The 22,009-nt window shown below is 42.5% G+C and overlaps 2 protein-coding genes across 2 annotated transcripts in view; both read right to left on the reverse strand.

The window, feature by feature from the left end:
• Positions 1–13,128, reverse strand: part of LOC125486845 (tyrosine-protein phosphatase non-receptor type 20-like) — a 141,924-nt gene extending 128,796 nt beyond the window's left edge. Inside the window, exons 1-4 of the mRNA XM_048616180.1 lie at positions 13,096–13,128; positions 12,466–12,640; positions 6,351–6,561; positions 4,733–4,770 (exon numbers count right to left, since the gene is read on the reverse strand). Of these exons, the coding sequence (XP_048472137.1) occupies positions 4,733–4,770; positions 6,351–6,561; positions 12,466–12,640; positions 13,096–13,128 (457 nt within the window). The remainder of the gene's footprint in view (positions 1–4,732; positions 4,771–6,350; positions 6,562–12,465; positions 12,641–13,095) is intronic.
• Positions 13,129–15,512: 2,384 nt separating this feature from the next.
• The window catches only part of LOC109933096 (tyrosine-protein phosphatase non-receptor type 13-like), a 94,892-nt gene continuing 88,395 nt past the window's right edge, over positions 15,513–22,009 (reverse strand). The window contains exons 19-20 of the mRNA XM_048616181.1: positions 20,491–20,815; positions 15,513–15,698 (exon numbers count right to left, since the gene is read on the reverse strand). Coding sequence (XP_048472138.1) covers positions 15,513–15,698; positions 20,491–20,815 — 511 coding nt within the window. The remainder of the gene's footprint in view (positions 15,699–20,490; positions 20,816–22,009) is intronic.

Genomic DNA, 22,009 nt, shown 5'->3' on the forward strand with positions numbered 1-22,009 from the left:
CCATTGTCTGAGGTTTTCCTGCCTAAATGGGATCTGTTCAGTTATCAGACCCTCCCGGTAAATATAGTCTTACACAGATAAGAAACGCCTTTGATTTGTTTGCTGGATAGGGTGAAACTCCAATGTTTGTTTCTTCATATGCTATTGTACAGAACAAAATTGCTTCAGTGACTATGAATGTACATAAAAATATTTTTATGAACAAAGTGCATTTTTGAAATTTAAGAAAAGTCACAGGACTGGTCACCCATGGTCCAAGGCTAATAGCCTGGTAACAGGGGCTCAGATCCCACCACGGAATCTGATTGCACTTAAAATTGATTTAATAAAAACATGGAATTGAAATCAAGTCTCAATAAAGGTAACTAAGTAACAATCATTGATTATTACAAAAATTCATCTGTCTCACAAATCCTTCAGGGAAGGAAATCTGCCATCGTTACCTGGTGACTCCAGACCCACAGCAATGTGGTGCACTCTTCACTGCCCTCTGAAAAGGCCTAGATAGCCATTCAGTTCAAGGGCAATTAGGGACGGGGGACAACAGATATCGGCCATGCCAGCGAGTCTTACAAAAATATATTTTGAGGAAAGGTAAGATCATAGTCTTTCGTACAAGATCTAAATGTGCTGAGTTTCATAGCAAATTATTTACAACTCCAGAAATTTCTTACAAATAGTAGGGAGACTAAGAGTGAGAGGTTATTTATAAACTTACCACCTAATTTGAAAGATAAGCAACCCACATACTTATCATGTAAGTCCCTGAACTTGCTGGTCAATTTGCAAATCAATAACAGCATGTGTTAACTTAAAGATTCATAGAATCCTTACAGTGCAGAAAGAAGCTATTCGGCCCATACCTGCTGTTAATTTTCCAGTAACATGCCTTACAATGAAATGGGACATTGCATGAGAGGACATGCCACACTAGTCAAGTATTAAATGTGCTATTAGGTGCCGACTATAACAACTGGCCAAGGCACAATGACCAGAATTTAGGATCCTATCAACTGAAAGCCAGTTGTTGTATTATGGCATTTTGCCAATCAGAAGCACTAGCATGGCAGTACCAATGAGCTGTAAAATCATTACCATCGTCAGCATTTCCCCCATTGGGTCAATCCAGCCTGGGACTGCTGTAATCCCAGCTGAACTTGGACAGACATGTATCCATACCTCAGTGACTGATGTATCCTACAGTTCCATCTTTCCCATTGAAGATTGAAATGCGCATGGACATATTTCACAACATTACGTTACTGCTCTTCCTCACCTCTACACTGTGACACAGCAAGCAATAGTTCCTCAGTCTCAGCAAACTGCATCCTCCAGATTTTGTGTAGCTGTGATGCTGCCTCTCATTAATGGTAAAAGGTTGCAAGGTGCAATGTGATGGTTTGTGTTTCCAGGCTGGCAGAAACTATTTGCAAAAGTTCAAGTGCTACAACATGAGTTAACTCTAGATAGAGTTTGCAATGTTTGTGCGGTTGTCCAAATGTCTGCATGTCAATGAGTTACCACATGGATTATACCAAGGAGGAATGGGACCTTTGGGGTAATACTTGCCGTCAATTTCGGAGAAATCCATGTCTTTGCTGCCTCCCAATTTACTGAATAATTTTCTATGGAAGCATGTCCAGTGTGTCTTCATCCAAGAGATAGGAAGAACTGCCGATGCTGGAGTCAGAGATAACACAGTGTGGAGCTGGAGGAACACAGCAGGCCAGGCAGCATCAGAGGAGCAAGAAAATTTTCTGAAGAAGGGTCCCAACCCAAAACGTCAGCTTTCCTGCTCCTCTGGTGCTGCCTGGCCTGCTGTGTTCCTCCAGCTCTACACTGTGTTATCTCTGTCTTCTTCCAAGGGTGTTTTATCAATCCCAAGCCACAGAGGTGAGTTTAACCTAAAGGTGCTTCAGGTGATGGATGAGGTTCAGAAGGTTGGACCATCATGGTACTCTTAGCTGGTATGGGAGTTGAACCCACACCATTGGCGTCACTCTGCATCACCAACCAGCCACTCAGCTAATTGACCCCAGTAGAAGTATGATATGAGACACTAACACTTTCCTCAAAAATGGGATGATACATATTACATATATTTGCTACCTACTTGCACAGAGTTCTCACAATCTCACTTTATAAGTGCTCTGCATACTTAATTAAACAATGTTCATAACACTCTCATGACTATTTGTGATTCCTAAGCCCTTCTCTAGTATGGGATTATTCCCTTGTATTGTGTGTGATACTATCACACAAGCAGAAGCTGTCTGGAGATGCTATAAGTTATGGAGGTAGTTTCATGTGCCCAACCTGCAATTGCTGCATGGCATTGGGTCACACAGTTAGGCTCTGAGCTGAAGAGTGTCCCCACTGGAAAATGTCCATGTCATCACCTGAAGGTGTGTCCTGTACGGCCATGTGCTATGAAAGAGATCTAGTGGAAATCCAGGAGAGCAGCAAACAGATTTCTGTGACACCCACTCTTGGTTTCTGATGTCGTTCAGAAAAGCACTTTACGTTATGCTCTCTTTCCAAATATCTGTTTCCACACCTGGCATATATTATAGCCAGAGTTAAGTGTTTGTTGCTACCTCTAGCAAGGCTAGCTACTTTGCTCTGCAGTACATGCCAAAAAGGCCATTTAGCCCATTGAGTCTGCACTGACCCTCCAAAGAGCATCCACCCAATCCTATCCCTGGGCCCAGCTCATTCCCCTGGTCACAAAATAGACGGTCAGTTGTGAAATTACTCCACAGCTTTTCTATAAGCTCCATTGCCTGCTTCTTCATTGACTTTCCTTCCTACGATAGAGACAGTTGACAAATCTTTCAGAATTCCGGCTTTCTTAAAGCTAAAATAATTCTCGGCCCCAACATGACCATTTACCTTTGACCACCTGTCCTAACATTTCTCTTTCATTCATGGGAAGTGGACATCATGGCTGGGCCAGCATTTATTGCCCATCCCTTCTTGTCCTTCATTACATGGTAATCAGTCGCATTCTTGAACTGCTGTAGTCAGTATAGTGTAAGGCCAATTAGGGTGTAAGTTCTAGATTTTGGCCGTATGACACTGAAGGAACAACCATGTATTTCCAAGTCAGGATGGTGTGTGGCTTGCTGAGTTAGGGATAGGGCGGGACACTGGTGTTCCCATGCACCTACAGCTGTTGCGAAATTGGTGTGTGTAAAATTGTAAAATTGTCAAATGGGGGAGAGCATTGCGTCGTCCCTTTAAAAGATGGCATTTTTTTTCGGTGCTTAGAGTTAAAATAGATGTCTGAACAGCAGCTTAAAGATAGCACCAAAATAGAAACATCTTGTATTGAATAGCCAAGCAACACTTTTACCAAGTCAAGAAGTCTTTTCAAACTTAGCCAATCAATTTAAACCAAGCCCTTAGATATTAAAAACCTATCAAATTTAAATCTGATGGTGTTGACAACCTAGAAACCACTCATATTGTGAGATACTGGACGGGTCAGCAAGGGGATAAAAAAGAGGGCATTGGAAAATCAGCAAAGAGCCCACAGCCATCTGAAATGAAAGCAAATCCGCCATCTGAGAAATAAATTTGGCTCTCACAAAAAAAAATTATTAAGCTCTCTAAAAGAAAAAGCACCATCAAAAATACCATATCATCTTGTTTTTAGCTCAGTCATTACAGAGGAAATTATAGAGAAAACATCCATGGCAGTAAGATCAGCAGAAGAAAGACATTTGTGACTTGAGATCGACAGAAAAAAGGCTGGAGAAGGCTGAGTATTCCAGAAGACAGTCTGTGCAAACTTTGAGAGACTAAGTTATAATTTATTTTTTTTCTTACTACTTGGGTTATATAAGTGGGACTTGTGTTTATTGGAATAGCACATCAGTAGAATCTTGTTCAGTTAGGGAATAGTTAGGAGTTGGGGGGAATTGTTCAGTTTTGTTAGTAGTTCTGTCAGTTTGTTCACTGTTATGGTTAATTAAATTGTTGCTTGTTACTTCTAAAGTGAGAATCGGGAATTTTCTTTCATTTAACCTCTCCTTCTCTGTAACAGTTTAACAGATTAGGCGAGGTGAGGCGAGTTTCTCTGGGTGTTTCGGGTTAAATTATTACAAGGGGACCTCCACGCCCGCCCTAACAGACTGGGGGCTTGTGTTTCGATTTTAATTATCAGAGAGATTCGACTTCCCCTTCCTAACACTGCACTCTCCCTTCTAGAAGTCAGTGACCCCAGATTTGGAAGGTGCTGTTGATGGCGCCAGGGTGAGTTGCTGCAGTGCATCTTGTAGGTGGTAAGCACACACTGCTGCCAATGTGTGTTGGACATGGAGGGAGTGAAGGTGGTACATGGGGCATCAATCAGGCCGGCTGTTTCAGTCTGGATGTTGTCAAGATTCTCGAGTGTCATTGAATCTGCACTCAACCAGACAAGTGGAGAGCATTCCATCACAGTCCTAAATTTTGTGTGCTCACCATGCTGAGAAGCGCCTTAGGGCATTCTGTTACATTAAAGGCACTGTACAGATACATATATTTGTTGATGTTGTTGTAAAATTAAAGCTGCAATGTACACCACATAAAGGCAACTCATGAGGTGCTGCCTTCTCCTCTCAAACTCAGTCACACAAATAGCTGTGTCTATGTCTATCTACCCAGTAATTACAGCAGCAGTTCAGTTGATGTGACACACATGCTAATCCTTACTGCTTACACTCACTATAGCCGGAGAGGGGCTTACCAGTTTTTTGCGCTTCAGTCATCACTGGTTTACCATCCCTGGGGAAGCAAAATAAAACCAGTTTAGATGCTGGAATGCTAAATTCAAACAATCGACTTGTATAACTCAGGCATAATGTATTGACTTGGCATAACAAAATGGATACTCATTAAAATTTTGCATGTCATGGAGGCATTGCCAAACACCATGCTATTTAAAGACAATACTCTATGGAAGATTGTACTCATCACTTTCAAACAGAAAAACGACAATGATTTAATTCATGCTTGATACTCACCAAAAGGGAGAGATTGCGGTGCCTGGTATTGTCATTGGACAAGTAACGCAGAAGCCCAGGTTAATGCTTTGGGATCATGGGGCTCAAATCCAATTCTTTAAAATAACTTGTACTGAAAGCTAGTCTCAATAAAGGTGACCATGAAAAAATCATTGATTGCTGTATAAAACCCATCTGGTTCACTAATATCCTTTAGGGAAGGGAATCTTTCATTCTTACCTAGTCTGGCCTACATGTGGTTCCAAAACCATATCAGTGATTGATTCTCAAAATGTCTGAGTAAGGCATACACCCAGGTGGCACAGTGGTTAGCACTGCTGTCTCACAGCGCCAGGGACCCAGCTTCAATTCCAGCCTTAGGCTGCATGGAGTTTGCACATTCTCCCTGTGTCTGCGTGGGGTTTCCTCTGGGTGCTCCAGTTTCCTCCCAGAATCGAAAGATGTGCATTGACCATGCTAAAGTGTCTTTAGTGTCCAGGGATTTGCAGGCTAGGTGGATTATCCATGGGAAATACAGGCATAGGATTGGGTGGATGCTCTTTGGAGGGTCAGTGCAGACTCAATGGGCTAAATGGCCTTTTTCTGCACTATTGGGATTCTGTTTTTTGATGATTTAAAGGGCAAATCAGGATGTGGAGAAAATGCCAGCCTTACCACTGATGCCCACATCCCATCAAGGAATGGCCATTGTTGTGATTGCACTGAAATGCAGCAATTCACCTCAATAGTCCTGGAATCAGCTAGCATGATCTGGCTTCATCCCTGGAGCCAATCAAGTTATTTCACTCATATTCCTATCCGACCTCCATGACTACCACTGGAACTGCTTAGAATCATAGACTCCATTCAGCCCATCAAGTCCACACCGACCCTGTGAAGAGCATCCCACTCAGACACACCTCCCTACCCTACCTCCCCATAACCCTGCATTTCCTATGGCTAACCCATCTAGCCTCCACATCCCTGGACACCAAGGGCAATTTAGCATGACCAACCCACCCACACATCTTTGGACTGTGGGAGGAAACTGGAGCACCCGGCAGAAACCCACGCAGACACAGGGAAAACGTGCAAACTCCACACAGACAGTTGCCCGAGGCTGGAATGGAACCCGGGTCCCTGGTGCTGTGAGGCAACTGTGCTAACCACTGAGCCACCGTGCCAGCTATGAGCTGTTCTAAAGCTGAATTCAGCTTTAGTGGCTACAAGCTGCAACAGAAAGCTCAGGTCCAATGTGTTGGCAATGTCAACATTTTTCAGACGCTGATGCATCACTAGTCCAGATAGCTGCAAGCAGTGGGGCAATGCTATTCACAAAGTTTTGCAAAAAGACTGTCTCACCTCAGAGCCTTGATTTTTATGATGCCATTCTCTGTGTCACAAGCTCGCACAGCATCATCCAAGGTCATGCCCATGGTACACATATCGCAGATGTACAGTATCTTGTCCCTCGGCTGCAGACTTCCTTCCAAACTGGCGGGGGAATTTGGCACAACCTCCAGAACGTAAATGCCTTGCCATTTACTGCCTATTCCTCCCGTTAACTTCAAACCTGCAGCAACAAGTGCAATCCAGAATTAGATTAACAGCAATCTCCATTGGTTACACATTCACTGGAGCATGTTAATATAATCATGGACTTCCTGCAGGAAATAAAAGCAGTCACGGTCACTCAGGAATCTTACAATCACTTTAATCAAGTTGCAAAAAGTAAGTAAACACTGAGTTTGCATTTCAAAATATAAATTAATGCCCTTTGTTTCTAAGAACCGATCAACTCTCCATGAGCAAGGACAGCAGTCTAACTGAAATTCTGTTGCATCTTTGCAAGCAAAGCATTTATAACCTTTCTTCTAATTCAAACAATGTGTTGGATCTGATTAGCTTTAAGAGGTGTCTAAAGAACATTGTCAAGAGTGGAACAGTGGCTTAGAGCAGCGTGGTGGTTTAGGGTAGCATGGTGGCTCAGTGGTTAACACTACTATCTCAGTGCCAGGGACCCGCATTCGATTCTACCCTCAGGCAACTGTCTGTGTGGAGTTTGCACATTCTCCCCGTGTCTGTGTGGGTTTCCTCCGGGTGCTCCGGTTTCCCCCCACAGTCCAAAGATGTGCAGGCTAGGTGGATTGGCCATGCTAAATTGCCCTGGTGTCTAGGATGTGAAGATGAGGTGGATTAGCCATGGGAAATGTAGGGTTATGGGGATAGGGTAGGGTAGTGGGTGTGAGTGGGATGCTGTTTGGAGGTCGGTGTGGACTTGATGGACTGAGTGGCCTGCTTTCATATTGTATGGATTCTATGAAAAGTAGTTAAAACAGCTAATTGCCCTTTGAAACACAGTAGTGTGCATTCTTCCTGAACCATTGCAGTCCATGGTGTGTTAGAATACCCAGAGTGCCATTGGGCAGAGTCTGGCTCACACTGCACATTGTCTGGAAAGCTAATCTGGCAGTATTAAGCAAATCTGTTAAAATGATTGCACAGACCCTTTGTTAGAACAGGCGAACATGTACACAATCATAACTCATAGTCCACTATCACCCTGCCCACACTGTTGAACAACACAGTGTCAACGTATTGACAATCTATTTTTACTGATAATTGTGGATAATTAGTCCATAAATAGGTGGAAGTGCTCAGTGCCAGCAGTCAGCACATTCCTCCTTGTTTTATGAAACAGTGGAGAGAGCAGCGGCGTTGTTGCATTTTGTTTTATTTTTACTAGGGGTGGCATTTACTGAGACAGTAAAATGGATCCCACAGTATGGTAACTGTGCAACACACCGTTTCAGTTTTGATTGGGTAAATCCTCCTCCATGCTAATTGCTGAACACCAGTTTTTGCTCTTTAGTTGAAGCCTGAGATATTGATTTTATTTTTACAATGTTAAAGAACAAAGAGAGTGAGATTCTCATCTCCAGGAAATTTACAGTTGATCTCGTAAAGTAAGGTACCTGGAAGTGACGCCACAGACATTGAGGTTCAAAGGTCAGATTGGAAAACTTTTATTTCTAAATTTAAGACCTTACCGGATTTGCACAATGAGATCATTGCTTTGCAATCACTCCTGGGTAAGCATTAGTCACTGTGACATCGCTTCCAGGTATCCATTAATCTCTATGGTGTCTTCATTTTTTCACTTTCCTTATTCTTTTCTCCTAATGGAACATCCAAGTGGCACAACTTTTTTTTTCCATTTGTTGCCCATGCCTAATGGTCAGTGAGAGCATCACAGTGTGCAGCGTTCTTGAATTGTCTCAGTCCATCTTGTGAAACTATAACTGTGCTGGTGTCAGGGAGTTCCAGAATTCTGCCCCAGCGACAATAAAGGAACAGCAATATGTTTCCAAGAGTCAGGGAGGTGTGAGTGTGCTTTGGAGAGGGGACTTGCAGGTTGTGTTCCAGTGCTTCAGTTGCTGTTGTCTCCTAGATGAGTCCTTCTTGATGTTGCAGGTTTGGTAAGTACTGCTAAAGAAGTCTTGGTGAGTTTCTGCCGTGCATCTTGTAGATTGTACACACTACCAACACTGTGAAGGTAGTGGATGGTGAAGGTGGGGGATGGAGTGCCAGTCAAGCAAACTGCTTTATTCTCTTTACTCTTCATGGTGTCAAACTTCTTGAGTACTGTCGGAGCTCCAACCATCCAGGCAAGTGGACAGTATTCCATCAAACACACTTGTTACCACATAGCCTGCCATTACACACCCCCTGTTGTTAGTCACTTACCGCCCCCATTAACAACTATTCACCCTCCCAGCCTGATAGTTAGCAACTCCTTTGTCTTAGCAACTGCTCTTCTCTCTCTTTGGGCTTTATCCTATCGTTTACTCCCTACCCCACCCACCTCCCTATTTTCCGCATGTAAACTGATGTTTTCCCGGCCACTATCAGTTCTGAGGAAGGATCACCGGACCCGAAACGTTAACTCTGTTTTCTCCTTCACAGACGCTGCCAGACCTGCTGAGCTTTTCCAGCAACTTCTGTTTTTGTTCCTGATTTACAGCATCCACAGTTCTTTTGGTTTTTATTTAGTATTCCATCACACTCCTGGCTGATGCTTTGTAGATGGTGGACAGGCCTTGGGGAGTCAGGAGGTAAGTTACTCAATGCAAAATTCTCAGCCCCTGACCTGCTCTTACAGATCAATGTTCATGTGGGTACTCCAGTTCAGCTACTGTTCATTGGCAACTCTCAGAATAGTGGGTGAGTCTGTAACCGTAATGCCACTGAATGTCAAGGGACAATTGTTCGATTCTCTCTTGTGGGAGATGGTCATTGCCTGATTTACATGTGGTGTGAATGTTACTTGCCCCTTATCAGTCCAAGTTTGAATGTTGTCCAGGATATGATGCGTTTGGACCTGGTCTGCTTCAGTATTTGAGGAGTAGCAAATCATCAGTGAACATCTCCACATTGACTTTATAAGGGAAAGTTATTGATGAAGCAATTGTGGATGAATGGGCCTAGGCCATTAGCCTGAGGAACTCCTCCAGCAATCTCCTAAAACTGAGATGATTGATCTTCAATGTACACAAACATCTTCCTTTGGGCTAGATGTGCCTCTAACCAGTGGAGATATTTCCACTAGATTCACATTGACTACAGCTTTGTTCAGGCTCCTTGATACCACACCAAGTCAAATATTGCCTTGATCTGAAGGGCAGTCTCTCTCACATCAACCTCTTCAATGCAGAGATAACACAGCATGGAGCTGGAATATCAGGAGGCCAGGCAGCATCAGAGTGGCAGGAAAGTTGATGTTTCGGGTCGGGTCCCTTCTTCTGAACCTTCTTCTGAAGATGGGTCCTGACCCAAAACGTCAACTTTTCTGCTCCTCTGATGCTGCCTGGCCTGCTGTGTTCTTCAAGCTCCACACTGTGTTATTTCTGACTCCAGCATCAGCAGTTCTTACTATCTCTGAGTGAGTCAGAACCTCTTCAATGCAGCTCTTTTGTCCAAGTTTGGACCAAGGTGGTAATAAGTTAAGAACCCAAATTGAATGCCAGTGAGTGGGTCCCTGCTGGTAGTTTAGTTGGCTAGATGGCTGGTTTGTGATGCAGGGTGACACTAACAGTGCTGGTGTAATTCCAACACTGGCTGAAATTACCATGAAGGTCCTGCCTTCTCAACCTTGCCCCTCACCTGAAACATGGTCATTCTAAAGTTAAACTGAGCACCAGCCTCTAATGAGAGAGCAGCCCTGTCTAGGACTACACCAAGTTTACATTTACCATTGCTATCTATCAATTTCATCACTTCCATCTCTTTGCTGGTGATTGAGAGGTGGCTGATGGAGCAGTATTTGTTCTGCTTTTTGTGTATGCCTAGGCATTTTTCTCCATTTCCAGGTATATGCCAGCATTGTAGCTGTACTAGAACAGCTCGAGAAGGGCTGCAGCAAGTTCTGGTCATCAATGCTATTAATAGGAAGTCGTCAGGACCCATAGACCTAGCAGTATTCAGTCCCCTCAGCCATTTCTTGGTACCAAGTGCAGTGAAGCAAATTGGCTGAAGATTGGGTTCTGTGATGCAGCAGACCTCAAGGAGATCGAGATGGGTCATCCAGTATGATGTCTGGCTGAACGTGGTCTCCTACTATTAGTTGTTCAATTACCCACCACAACTCATGACTAGATGTGGCAGCACTGCAGAGTTAGGATCTGATCCATTGGTTGTCTGTGGGATCATTTTGCCCTGTCAATCATATGCTGTTTCTACTATCTGGTATACAAGCAGTCCTGTGTTGCAGCTTTAGCGGGATGACAGCTCACTTTTAGGTACAGCCAATGATGCTCAAGGCAACATGACCTCCTGCAGTTAACAAGGTGTAGAGCTGGATGAACACAGCAGGCCAAGCAGCATCAGAGGAGCAGGAAAGCTGATGTTTCGGGCCTAGACCCTTCTTCAGACCCTTCTGCACTCCTTATTCAACAAGGGATGATCCCCTGGCTTAATAGTAAGGTAGAGTTGGGTATATGCTGGGCAGTAAAGTTACAGCCTATGGTTGAACACAATTCTGCTGCTGCCGATGGTCCACTATATCTCATGCTCTGTTTTAAGTGACCAGGTCTGTTCTGAATCTGTCCCATTTAGCATGGCGGAAGTGCCACACAATACAATGGAGGGTATGCCTAGTGTGACAATGTGACTTTGTCTTCACAAAACGTTATGTGGTGGTCACTCCTGCCTAAACCGACATGGACTGACAGCGACAGGAAAAATGGTGCAAATAAGGGCTAGTGTGCTTCTCCCTCTTGTAGGTTCGTTATTAACTACCTTTGATGCAGGCTGGAAGATACATCCTTCAGGCCATTGACCACTGGAGATAGTAGTGATGTAATAGAGTCAGTCTTAGTGACACACATTGAAGCCCCCCCGCAGAGAATATATTCTCTGTCCTTGCAAACCTCAGTGCAAAATGCAGATATCCCCATGATTTCCATTTTCAATATCGAATCAAAGGAAGTTTTCAGCTCAACACCAGTGTAACTGGTAGGAGAGTGCACAGGATGTTCTGACAGGGCTTAAATTATGACTGTACAGGCCTTCTCTAGATCTTACCAGGGAAAGCAATACTGGATAAGGGTGTCAGAACCAGCCACTTAAACTAAATCCAAGAAAGCAGACAGAAAGAGAAAAATTAAAAAGCTTTGCTTGGCAGCACTATTTCTCTCCTTACCTTTTCTCCTCTAGACATTTTGACCCAAGTCTGATCTTACAATGTGGAGTAGGGACGTCACCTAAGATTCTCAGAGAAACAATGCTGCCCGTCTACGGATGTGAAACATCGAATGGAAATTAAACAGTAAATTCATTACATCAGATGCGAAGGAAAATTGTAAAGTTTTGAATGCAATCAAGTAAATAGTGTGCTTACAAACCCTGGACATTTTTTACTAAAACAATTTGAAGACTTTCTAAAATAAATACAGGAACAGCTTTGCTCATTAGGCCACAGTGGGAAGGTTGAAAAAGAGTAAAATTTTCAGTCCATTCTAACTGGCTTCTTTTATTGCCTAGTGTGTTATGACAGTTTCCATGTAATCAGTCAATACCTTCAACGAGAGTTTTGATTTCAACACAAGATGCCATTTTTATGGTAAGAAAATACTAGCAGCGTGGTGATCGTAACACTCATGTTTAATGTTCTTTCTGGCTCCCTCATTAAGATACACCCCATAAAACAAGCTTCTCACTATATTGTACATGGCTCCCAGTAGAAATTTATCAAGGGGGTTCACTGTGTCTCAAAGTAACACAGAGCATTACTTCATGAAACGTTCCAGAATATTTATCTTAAATATTTGCTTTAATAAAAATATTGTCGCATTCAGTGCAAATAAAGGAACTATGGGGTAAAAAGAAATTATAAACAATCTAATTCCGAGTACTAGGTAGGCTCACTACACAATAAATATCGAGCAAGATTTTCCTGACCACTTTCTTTGCCACTTACCTAACTGACCATTTGGACCTTTCTTTAGGATGATGTCAGGGATCTTTTCCAGGGGTAGTACTGGAAGTAGATTCTGAGCAGCACGTCCTACCATGATGGTTAATTTGGCAGGAGCAGACCGGAGCAGATTAATGGCATTCTCATGTGATATATTTGTGACATCAAAGTCGTTTACCTGTATGACAACGAAGAAGTTCAGGTAAATGAGCGCTTAGCCGTTCATTCATGTTATTTTTCAGCCTGATCTGAGGCCCACCTCTTCAAGGCCTATTCTCAGGCCTGCCTCAGTTGAATAACTTGTCTGAAAGATCACTCGTCTGGCAGTGCCTCACTTTCTTGGCAACGCACTGAAATGCCAGAGTGTACTTGTGTCCCCAGTCTCCCTTCTTACTGTTAGAGATAGTAAGAACTGCAGATGTTGGAGTCAGAGATAACACAGTGTGGAGCTGGAGGAACATAGCGGGTCAGGCAGCATCAGAGGAGCAGGAAAGTTGATGTTTCAGGTCAGGACCCTTCTTCAGAAATGGTTGAAGAAGGGTCCCGACCCGAAACGTCAACTTTCCTGCTCCTCTGATGCTGCCTGGCCCGCTATGTTCCTCCAGCTCCACACTGTGTTATCTCCCTTCTTACTGTTTTCTGTTTCTCAGCAAATTTGCCATCCATTCGGCTATTTATCAGATATTGTTGGACAGAGAAACAATCTCGAGGGCCTGAAGGCCTCATTCCTGTCCCTGTCTTGAAATGGAAGGACAAGATGGATAAATGACTGCAGGGGAGGACAAAAAAAACTAAAGTGGGGGAGGGTGGCACTAAAAAGGGAACTAGCCCTGTCAATGCTGCAAACTTAAACTAAATCCATAAAAACTGATAGTAAAAAAGCAATTTGAATGTAACCAAATAGAACAACACCTTGTAATCTGATCACTAGATCTAGTGGCTATATTTCAGATTTATTTAGATATAGTATAAATGAAGAGTGGGGAATGGCTCTCTGCTTTAATGCATTTAACAATCCAGCGTAAGAACTCCGAAGGGATGTTCCAGTCCTTGTCCTGAGTCACTACTAAATAAATAAATTCAATTCCAAAGGATCATTGACCCTCTTGTTATTGCTTTCAGCTCTGCGCTGTGATGCATAAATGAATCAGATTACAGAATAATGTAGAGAAGGGAATCTTTTTTCACAAGACTTTCCTGTACAATGCCAATAATACTGAAGCAAACATTGGCATTGTGGTTATTAGGCCGCCTGTGTCTATAAAATTATCAGCAGATTTTCAAATATAACAGAAATTTATAGATTTTACATAATGTTTTCCCTAACAGGTAACAGTGGATCTGCGAATAATCAAAGATGAATTCTATAAATGAGTCATAATGCTAATAGTCTTTATCTCACTGAGATCATCCATTCTTTCCTAGCAGTCATTCAGTCACGTTTGCCCATGTATCTCCCCAACCCATTCTGTTTCACAAATGCATTATCTTTGCATCAAACTGATATAATAGAAACTCCGTAACCATTCCACTCCCCACCCTCTCTCTCTCTGTCTCACAGATACGCATACTGTATTCTATCAACTCCCCACCCTCTCACGTTTACACTCTGTACTCCATCCAACTCTTCAGCTTCTCTTTCTTTCTCTCTCTTACACACACTGTACACCAACCAAGTCCCTGTCTGCTCTCACCCATCACACACAGTACCCCATCCAACTACACACACACACAATACCCCACTGTAAGTCACCACCCTCTCTCGTACACACTGCACTCCATTTAATTCTCCAACATTTCAGACTGTGCACCATCAGACACCAGCCCTTTACTTACACACTCTATACCCCATCTAACTCAAAACTGTTCACAAACACTGCACCCCATCAAACTCTCCACTCTCCCATCTCCCATAGATACTGTATGTTATCTAACTCACCAAATTTTCACACCATACTTCATCCACACCCTACTCTTTCATAGAATCCTTACAGGCCATTCGGCCTAACAAGTCCACACCAAATCTCCAAAGAGCATCCCACCCTATCTCTGTAACCCTGCATTTCTCATCACTATCTTACTTAGCCTACACATCCTGGACACTATGGACAATTTAGCATGGCCAATCCACCTAACCTGCACATCTTTGGACTGTGGGAGGAAACCGGAGCACCCAGAGGAACCCTACACAGACACAGGGAGACACAGACACTGGTGGAATTGAACTCAGGTCCCTGGAGCTGTGAGGCAGCCATGCTAACCACTGAGCCAATGTGCCCCCCTTTTTCAACATACACACGTTGTACCCCATGTAACTCCCTACATTGTGCTTCTGTCACAGTAACCCTGTTCAATGTCCAAAATTTTCAATGAAGCAACCAGTTGTTTTCCAATCTCTCAGTTCCAACTGGGAATGCTCTACCTCTTTGAAACTGGCACACTTCCTCCGTTCTTTAATTTCAAGTAATTTTGATCCAAATGTCATCCTTTCACTTCTCCATTCCTGTTCACCCTGGCCCCTCTCATTGCTTGTTCTCAGTGATGCAGGCATTCTGTCTTTTCTCTGTATAAATACACTCTTCCAGTATCTTCCCCCTTCATTATCCTTCATATTCCCTTCCGTCTATTGACATCCCACTTCATTTCTGCTTATTTCCCTCTCCAATGACTCATTTCAAACTACTTTGCCATTAAAGTATTCCCCTCTGCCGACCACTCTCCCCCTCTTTCATTGCTGTCTATCCCATCCCACTCACTGACTTCATTGATAAACATATTTCAAAAGTTACCTGTCTCCTCTTTGAAGTTATCCTAATGCTAAAGGCTGAGCTTACAGTGTCTATATACTGTTAATGCTCTTACAGGGACGTAACCCAGAAAATTGGCCACCAGGTGTAACAGAAGTGGGACTCAAACTGAATGTGGCCAAACCAGGTTGTTAGCTGAAGGCCAAACCTGATATAACCACAGGTTTCCAAAACACTAACATCAAATGTAAAATGCTGCCAGCTGCCGTGTAGGATAGCCAGGTACACAAGCCATTTTTGTTTTTATAATGTCTTTACCGTTATGAGCCTGTCTCCTGCTCTTAGTCTCCCATCAGCCTTTGCAGGATTATCCAGGACATCACGGATGTAATAGCAGTTGTCCAGTTTACTGCGCATTATGGTGAAACCAAGGCTTCCCTTCTTATTTTTCTTCAAGGTTACGTACATTTCATATTCCCGTATTATGGGCTAAAGAAAAAGATCAGGCAGTGATAATAGCAATGAATGCAATATGTATTTTATCTCTCTCAATCACACTACAAAGCCTGAAGAGCTGCTCAATAGGAATGTATGATGTGCCGTCAACCTACCTTTTTTTTCCGAAACAACTATATGGGAGGTGAGGCCATATTTCTGATATTTCTTCCCATCGAAGCTCTGAATTTGACGGGAGGATGCGTTGGAAGGCGATAGAGAGGGCACAGCAAGGAACTGGAAATTATTCCAGGATCAGTTAGATGGGTGAATTGGAGAGGGTGGGGCTGTTTTCCTTGTTGAAAAGAAGATGTCATAGAGCTGTACAAAATCAGGAGGTGTCCAGACAGAGTAGATAAGGTGGAAATATTCCCATTGGCGGAAGAATCAAGAACTGAAGGGCACTGATTTCGGGAGATTGGCAGAAGGAGCAACAGCAACATGAGGAAAAGCAATTTTTCATATTTCAAGTGATTAGGTTTTTGAATGAATGCCCAAGATTGTTGTGGCGGTAGATTCCTTCGAAAGAGAAGGAATCTGTGGAGACAATAATGTGCAGGTCAAGTGGAGATGGACAACGTGACTTGCAGGAAGGCAGCACAGACTGAAGGCTGAATGATCTCCTGCATCATAACAATTCTCTTGTAATAACTTGTATAAAGTTCATCCCACACAATGAGCTGACACGTAAAGCTGAAATGAACAGCAATTTGGAACAGTGACTATATAAAGTACTGCATTGGCTGTAAAGTATAAGGAACATCCAAACATTGTGAAAGCTGTGACAGAAATGCAAGCTGGCCTTTTTTTATCCATTCAAATTGAACTCCTCACCCATTCTGAAAGCAAGTTCTCCTGTAGCAATATTGCCGTGTGTAGCCTCTTAGGCCTCCCCAATTTTAATCACACTACCGTTAGCAACCAAGCCTTCAGCTTCCTGGGTCCTAAAGTTGTGGAATTCCTTCTTTCTGCCTACCTCTTCTTCTTTCATGAACTTGTTGAATTCTTTTCCTTTTCCACTAATCCCTTAGTATCAGATTTTCATCGATACCACTTCTGTAAAATACTTTGGGATGTTTTACTACATTTAAATGTGCCAAATTCATAGAATCACAGAACCGTCATAGCATAGCCAGTTTAGCCAATTGTGCCTGTACCAGTACGGTCACGTTGTTGTCGTTAATATTGGGCTCAATCTAAATGCAGCCAAAGCAAACTCAAACCCCGACCCTTGCTTGCCTTAGTGCAAAATGGAGCTGCAACAAGCCCAACCATGGCTGAACAAGATTCTTCATGTCATTAATTACCACAAAGATAGATTGATGGGAGAAGGCAATGCAGACTGGAAATACTAAAGCACAAATAGCTGCGAATACATTGGAGGTTGGTCAACAACTGGAAAGAGAAAAGGCAAAATGGGTATTAGTGTCATCGTCACTACTTGGGCAGTAAACCAGCAAGGCTAAGCCCTAGCCCATTGTAAAACTGCCCGTTGACCATTCTTATTCATTTTACCAACCTGCTGCATATTCCCTTCAGGTTTCCAAGGTCTTCAGCTGATTTCTTCTTTCTTTTTTATAAGCACCCACAGACGTGCCACCCTGAACGTGACTGCAACAGGACAAGTAGGACTCAAGCCTCCTTTCAGTTCAGGAAGTTTTTGCACCGAAAATGTTGAAGACTTGGAGCCATGTAATGCAAGATGGTAAATGTCCCGACCTCTCCACCATCAGTAAATCACATATTTCAGTGCGGCCCTCAGGCAGGGGAACCACAAGAAGAGGCCAAAGCAGACAGGAGGTTAGAGGAGAAATGGACCTCCTACTGGCAGCAAACAGGGCAACTTTCACAGAGAGAGTGACAGCGACATGTTCCCAACCAGAGATTCAATGCAAAGTCTGAAGAGATGATAAGAGATGAAAATGTTGCTCTAAGTATCCAAAGTGTCATTGGGATTTCCTGTGATCCATACAGTCCAGGTACCTTTTAGCTTCGATATAGTGGGCTGGTTGATTGTAGCAGGAGTACCACTGTAGAAATTAGTGCCCCAAAAACAGGGAAAGAGAAAGATCTGCTGCTGTTCCTCCTACTGTATGTGAGAGTCCACTGTTAATCCATTTAAACCCGCCCACTTGTTCAGAGTTGAATCAGGCTGTGTGTGGGCATCTGTGTGATTTTTAGAATTCACTCATGGGATGCATGCTTTGCTGGCTGGGCCAGCATTTGTAATTCATTCCTAACTTCCCAGGGAGCAGTTAAGGACCAACCACATCGCTGGGGCCCTGGAGTCAGGTGTAGGCCAGACCAAGTAAGGATGGCAGATTTCCTTCTCTGAAGGACATGAGTGTTTTTTGGGACAATTGACAGTGGTCATCAGATGGTCCCCCTTAGACTAACATTTTATTCCAGATTTTTAATGAATTCAGATTTCACCATCTGCCATGGTGGGATATATTGGAATTGGGACCTATGACCAAGGAACACTAAGAGGGAGTGTGTGTGTGCATGTGTGTGTCTGTGTGAGTGTGTGTGTGTCTGTGTGAGTGTGTGTGCGTCTGTGTTGTGTGTGTGTCTGTGTCTGTGTCTGTGTAAGTGTGTGTGAGTTTGTGTGTGTGTGTGTGTGTGTGTGTGTGTGTGTGTGTGTGTGTGTGTGTGAGTGTGTGTCTGTGTCTGTGTGTGTCTGTGTGCATGTACATGTGCCAACACGAATATGTGTATATGTGTGTACTTCGCTCTATCTAATTGAATGAGGTATCCAAAACCTCTGATGACAGCCAGTGCCATAAGATACAATAATGTCATAAAGAACATATATAGGATATCTCATAAAATGGCATTGTGAGTTTAAAATACACTCTAAAGTCTTTACCTCTTACCTAATGAACAAGTCAGTTTTCATTTGAACAATAACAGGCAAAAAGTCAAAATGTGGAATAATGATTATAAAGCTAATAATATTGCTGTAGGGAAATACGGATGCAACTGAAATGTAAAATAATTTAGAATTCAGTCATAACAGAAACAGATCAATCATGTACTCAATTTAATATAAATTTAATTCTGTTTCAATCAGAACAAAATGAATTATGAATGAAACAACCTTATTCTCATAGATAATAATTAATGACTCCTCCTTGCTCACATTCACTCCATTGTGATAAACTTCACAGAGTCCGTTACGTTATTCCTTGAACATCTGCCCAATTTATCACAATATTATTTTTAATTGCCTCATGCTTCAACACAAAAGAATACAGGAAGCTTTTAAGTATGTATCGCACTGGCTTTTGAATGACAACAGTCTGCCCTTGACCTATTTGGCAGAACCAAGCTGCCGCTCATTATTAAGCCTTTTCGGCAAAGCAGAGGGGGATTGAAGGGGTATCTGTTCTTCAATTGGCTGGGATGAACTGCCAACACCTCCTAAGGCACATCTAAGCAATCAAACATGACAAGAGCTACTCAGTCTCATCCATCTCCAGAAGGTTGTATTGAGACTTAGACATATTTACAGTTGCTTAAATGGAGCGGGTTTAAAATAACATTACCAGCGGAGAGATGTTCAGGAATCTTTAATGAAATATTACAATGAATATACTTAAGATGCATCAGTTAATTACAGCTTTCAGGAGTTGGTTGAGATTTCTAAATTTTCACGTGAATAGTGCATGTGCAAATTTGTGGCAATGTTCTGCACAGAATCCTAAGGTTGGTGTTGATGGATCATTTTTAAAGATAGCCAAAGGTCTTTAGACACAGCTTTAAAGCTCAAGGATTTAGAAAGTTTTAGAGGGCAAGTTAGCCAGACTATTTGAAATGGTCCTTCCGCTGAAATATCAATTCTATTTCTTTCTCCCCACAGATTCTGTCTGCCCTGCTGAGTGGTTTCCAGAGTTTTGTGTTTGTGTTTTCAAATTCCAGTCTCTGCAGCATTTGGTCTTGGATTGTTTTACCTGCTGTTCAGATCAGCTGGAGGGGTTGCTGCAAAATGGCACATTTGTCTGATACTGGCATCCTGTCCTGCTCACATTGTGCTGGTGCTCAGGGTTATGTGAATGCATTTCTGACCCCACAATCACACTAGTTGAAGCTTCCAGAATTTAGAGTGTACGTTTTTGACTTGCTCGCTGCAGGTCATCACTTCATTGTGTGAACACCTTGTGCTATTTGTTACTCCCTATTATTAGTGGCACAGGATTCCTTTAATATGGTGTTGTGAAGGGAACAAAATCAGTGGTACCCAAGGCAACGTTAATGTAATTTTTCAGCAACTGCACACACATTGTCTATGAGCCATGTACTTCATTGGAAGTGGCTCTGCACAATCATTTACTGAGACAAAATGGATTTATTTTTAAATGATAATTACCTGATCCAAAGGTTTTGAACTGGCTTCAGTGCTCACTGGTTTATTTATTTGCAAAGCTGCAATCTCTCTTTGAAATTCTACTGTCACATGAAAGTATTTTCTATTGAATGCAAAGGTGCAATTCCAGTAATACTGACGTAAAAATTATTCTTGAAAATAATAAGCATTAACTTTGGCACGGTCGCCTTTATATCAGCAGTACAGATGAGAACATGTTTTTACCATGGCTGCCAAAAGTCTTCAATGTATCGTCAACCGAGGTTGCAATGAAAACAAAGGAGCAAAGTTTAGTTCATTTGTTCCTGATGTAAGGACATTCACATTAACACGCATGCATGAGCGGCATGTAAGGCATTATACAGTGAACCATGTAAAACAGTTTTACCATTTTGCAGAACCATGTTGTGCCACACTTACTAAGTTTGGAACTTCTTCCTCGTCTTCGTCATTCCTTACGCTTGCTTCCACTTCGGGATCTAACTCCTTCAGATCTTCCCATTCAGTTTTATCACTAGTGTCTTTCTCTGCGGGGCTTGAATCCTCGGGGAAAGGCATCAAGAAGTGAGGCTGTGGCACAGCGATGTTGGGTGATTGAGAATCTGGACTGTCACATTGTGAGGAGTCTGATGTGGAGCTGATGGTCAGATATTCTTCATCCAGTGGTGTCGGGGAAGATACTTCGGGCTTGCAAAAGAACAGCGGTGAGCTAGAGTCCCTTTCCTCGGCCACACTGCACAGAAGGCTGAGAATTAGAAAAACATACTATTAAATGAATACCACAAGTAATTGATAGTATCCAGGAAGAGCAGCTATTCATTGAGATTGAGGCTAATACTGTGCTTAAAACAATGAGTTACATGTCAAGCCCAAGATGTTCATTGAAACTCATTTCTTAAAAACAGGATTTATATCTTTGGATTGATATATATATATTCATTGAAGTGAACAGTGGTTAGAAAAAGCACTGGGGGATTAAATCCTGACTGGAGACTGCCACCGCTCACTTGGGAAGTAGCAGTCATTGACATATCAGATAGAGCATAGGTGAGATGCAGTGCTTAGTTCCTTTATCAGAGTTCTTACAGTGTTTCAGCCTCAAGCCTCAGCAAGATGTTATTCCACAATGGGAACAATGACATTTTCAGTGCCTGTGAGACCAGCAATTAATATTCATTAGTATAAGTCTATCAGGTGATATTTTAGTGCTGACACGCTCCACTGGAATCTGTCTGATTGTGGACCAACTTTTTATTCCAGCCTCCACTAAGTATTTGCAAAACCATACACTGCACAGCAATTGATGGGAGGTATTTGTGTATCCTTTGCTCCCTGTAGGTGGTTGTGTAAATTACAAGAACAGAGCTTCAGTTGAAATGAGACAGCTCCCAGTTGAGTTCCCTCAGTTCTAAAATACTGCCATAGATTTGAGTTAAAGTGTCCCATGGTGAGAATAGTCAGCCAATGTCTTCCAGCTTGTTTTTATCATTTGCCGGCAAATCCCCTTGTTTAAGTTCCCACTCCAGTTTAACAATTCAAGATTAGGGAATCCTCTAGATAGAATGAATGCAACTTCTTATGGAAAGCTGTTCACAAAGGAAAAGATACTTAAAATGCCCCAGCTTAACAGTTTAACAATCTAGTACTGACTGAAGTAGATATATCACTAAATGTGCAGTGGAGACTGAAATCGAATGGAACGGCTGGTCTGTAGACAATAATCAACCATGGTTATCTATGACAACAGTGTTGCAAGAGATCAACCTGAAAGGTCCACTGTTGTGAAACATATTGGTACAAGGCTTCATGACAGAGTGCAGTCACTGAAAAATTGGCAAGGTGAATCTATAACTTTGCCTTCCAGACTCTAAAATCACAGGATAGGTGCACTTAGTTCCTATTATGCTCAGTAATATTTATTTTTACAAACCATATTTGG

Source organism: Rhincodon typus, chromosome 34, assembly GCF_021869965.1.
Source record: "Rhincodon typus isolate 14 chromosome 34, sRhiTyp1.1, whole genome shotgun sequence".
Lineage (NCBI taxonomy): Eukaryota > Metazoa > Chordata > Chondrichthyes > Orectolobiformes > Rhincodontidae > Rhincodon > Rhincodon typus.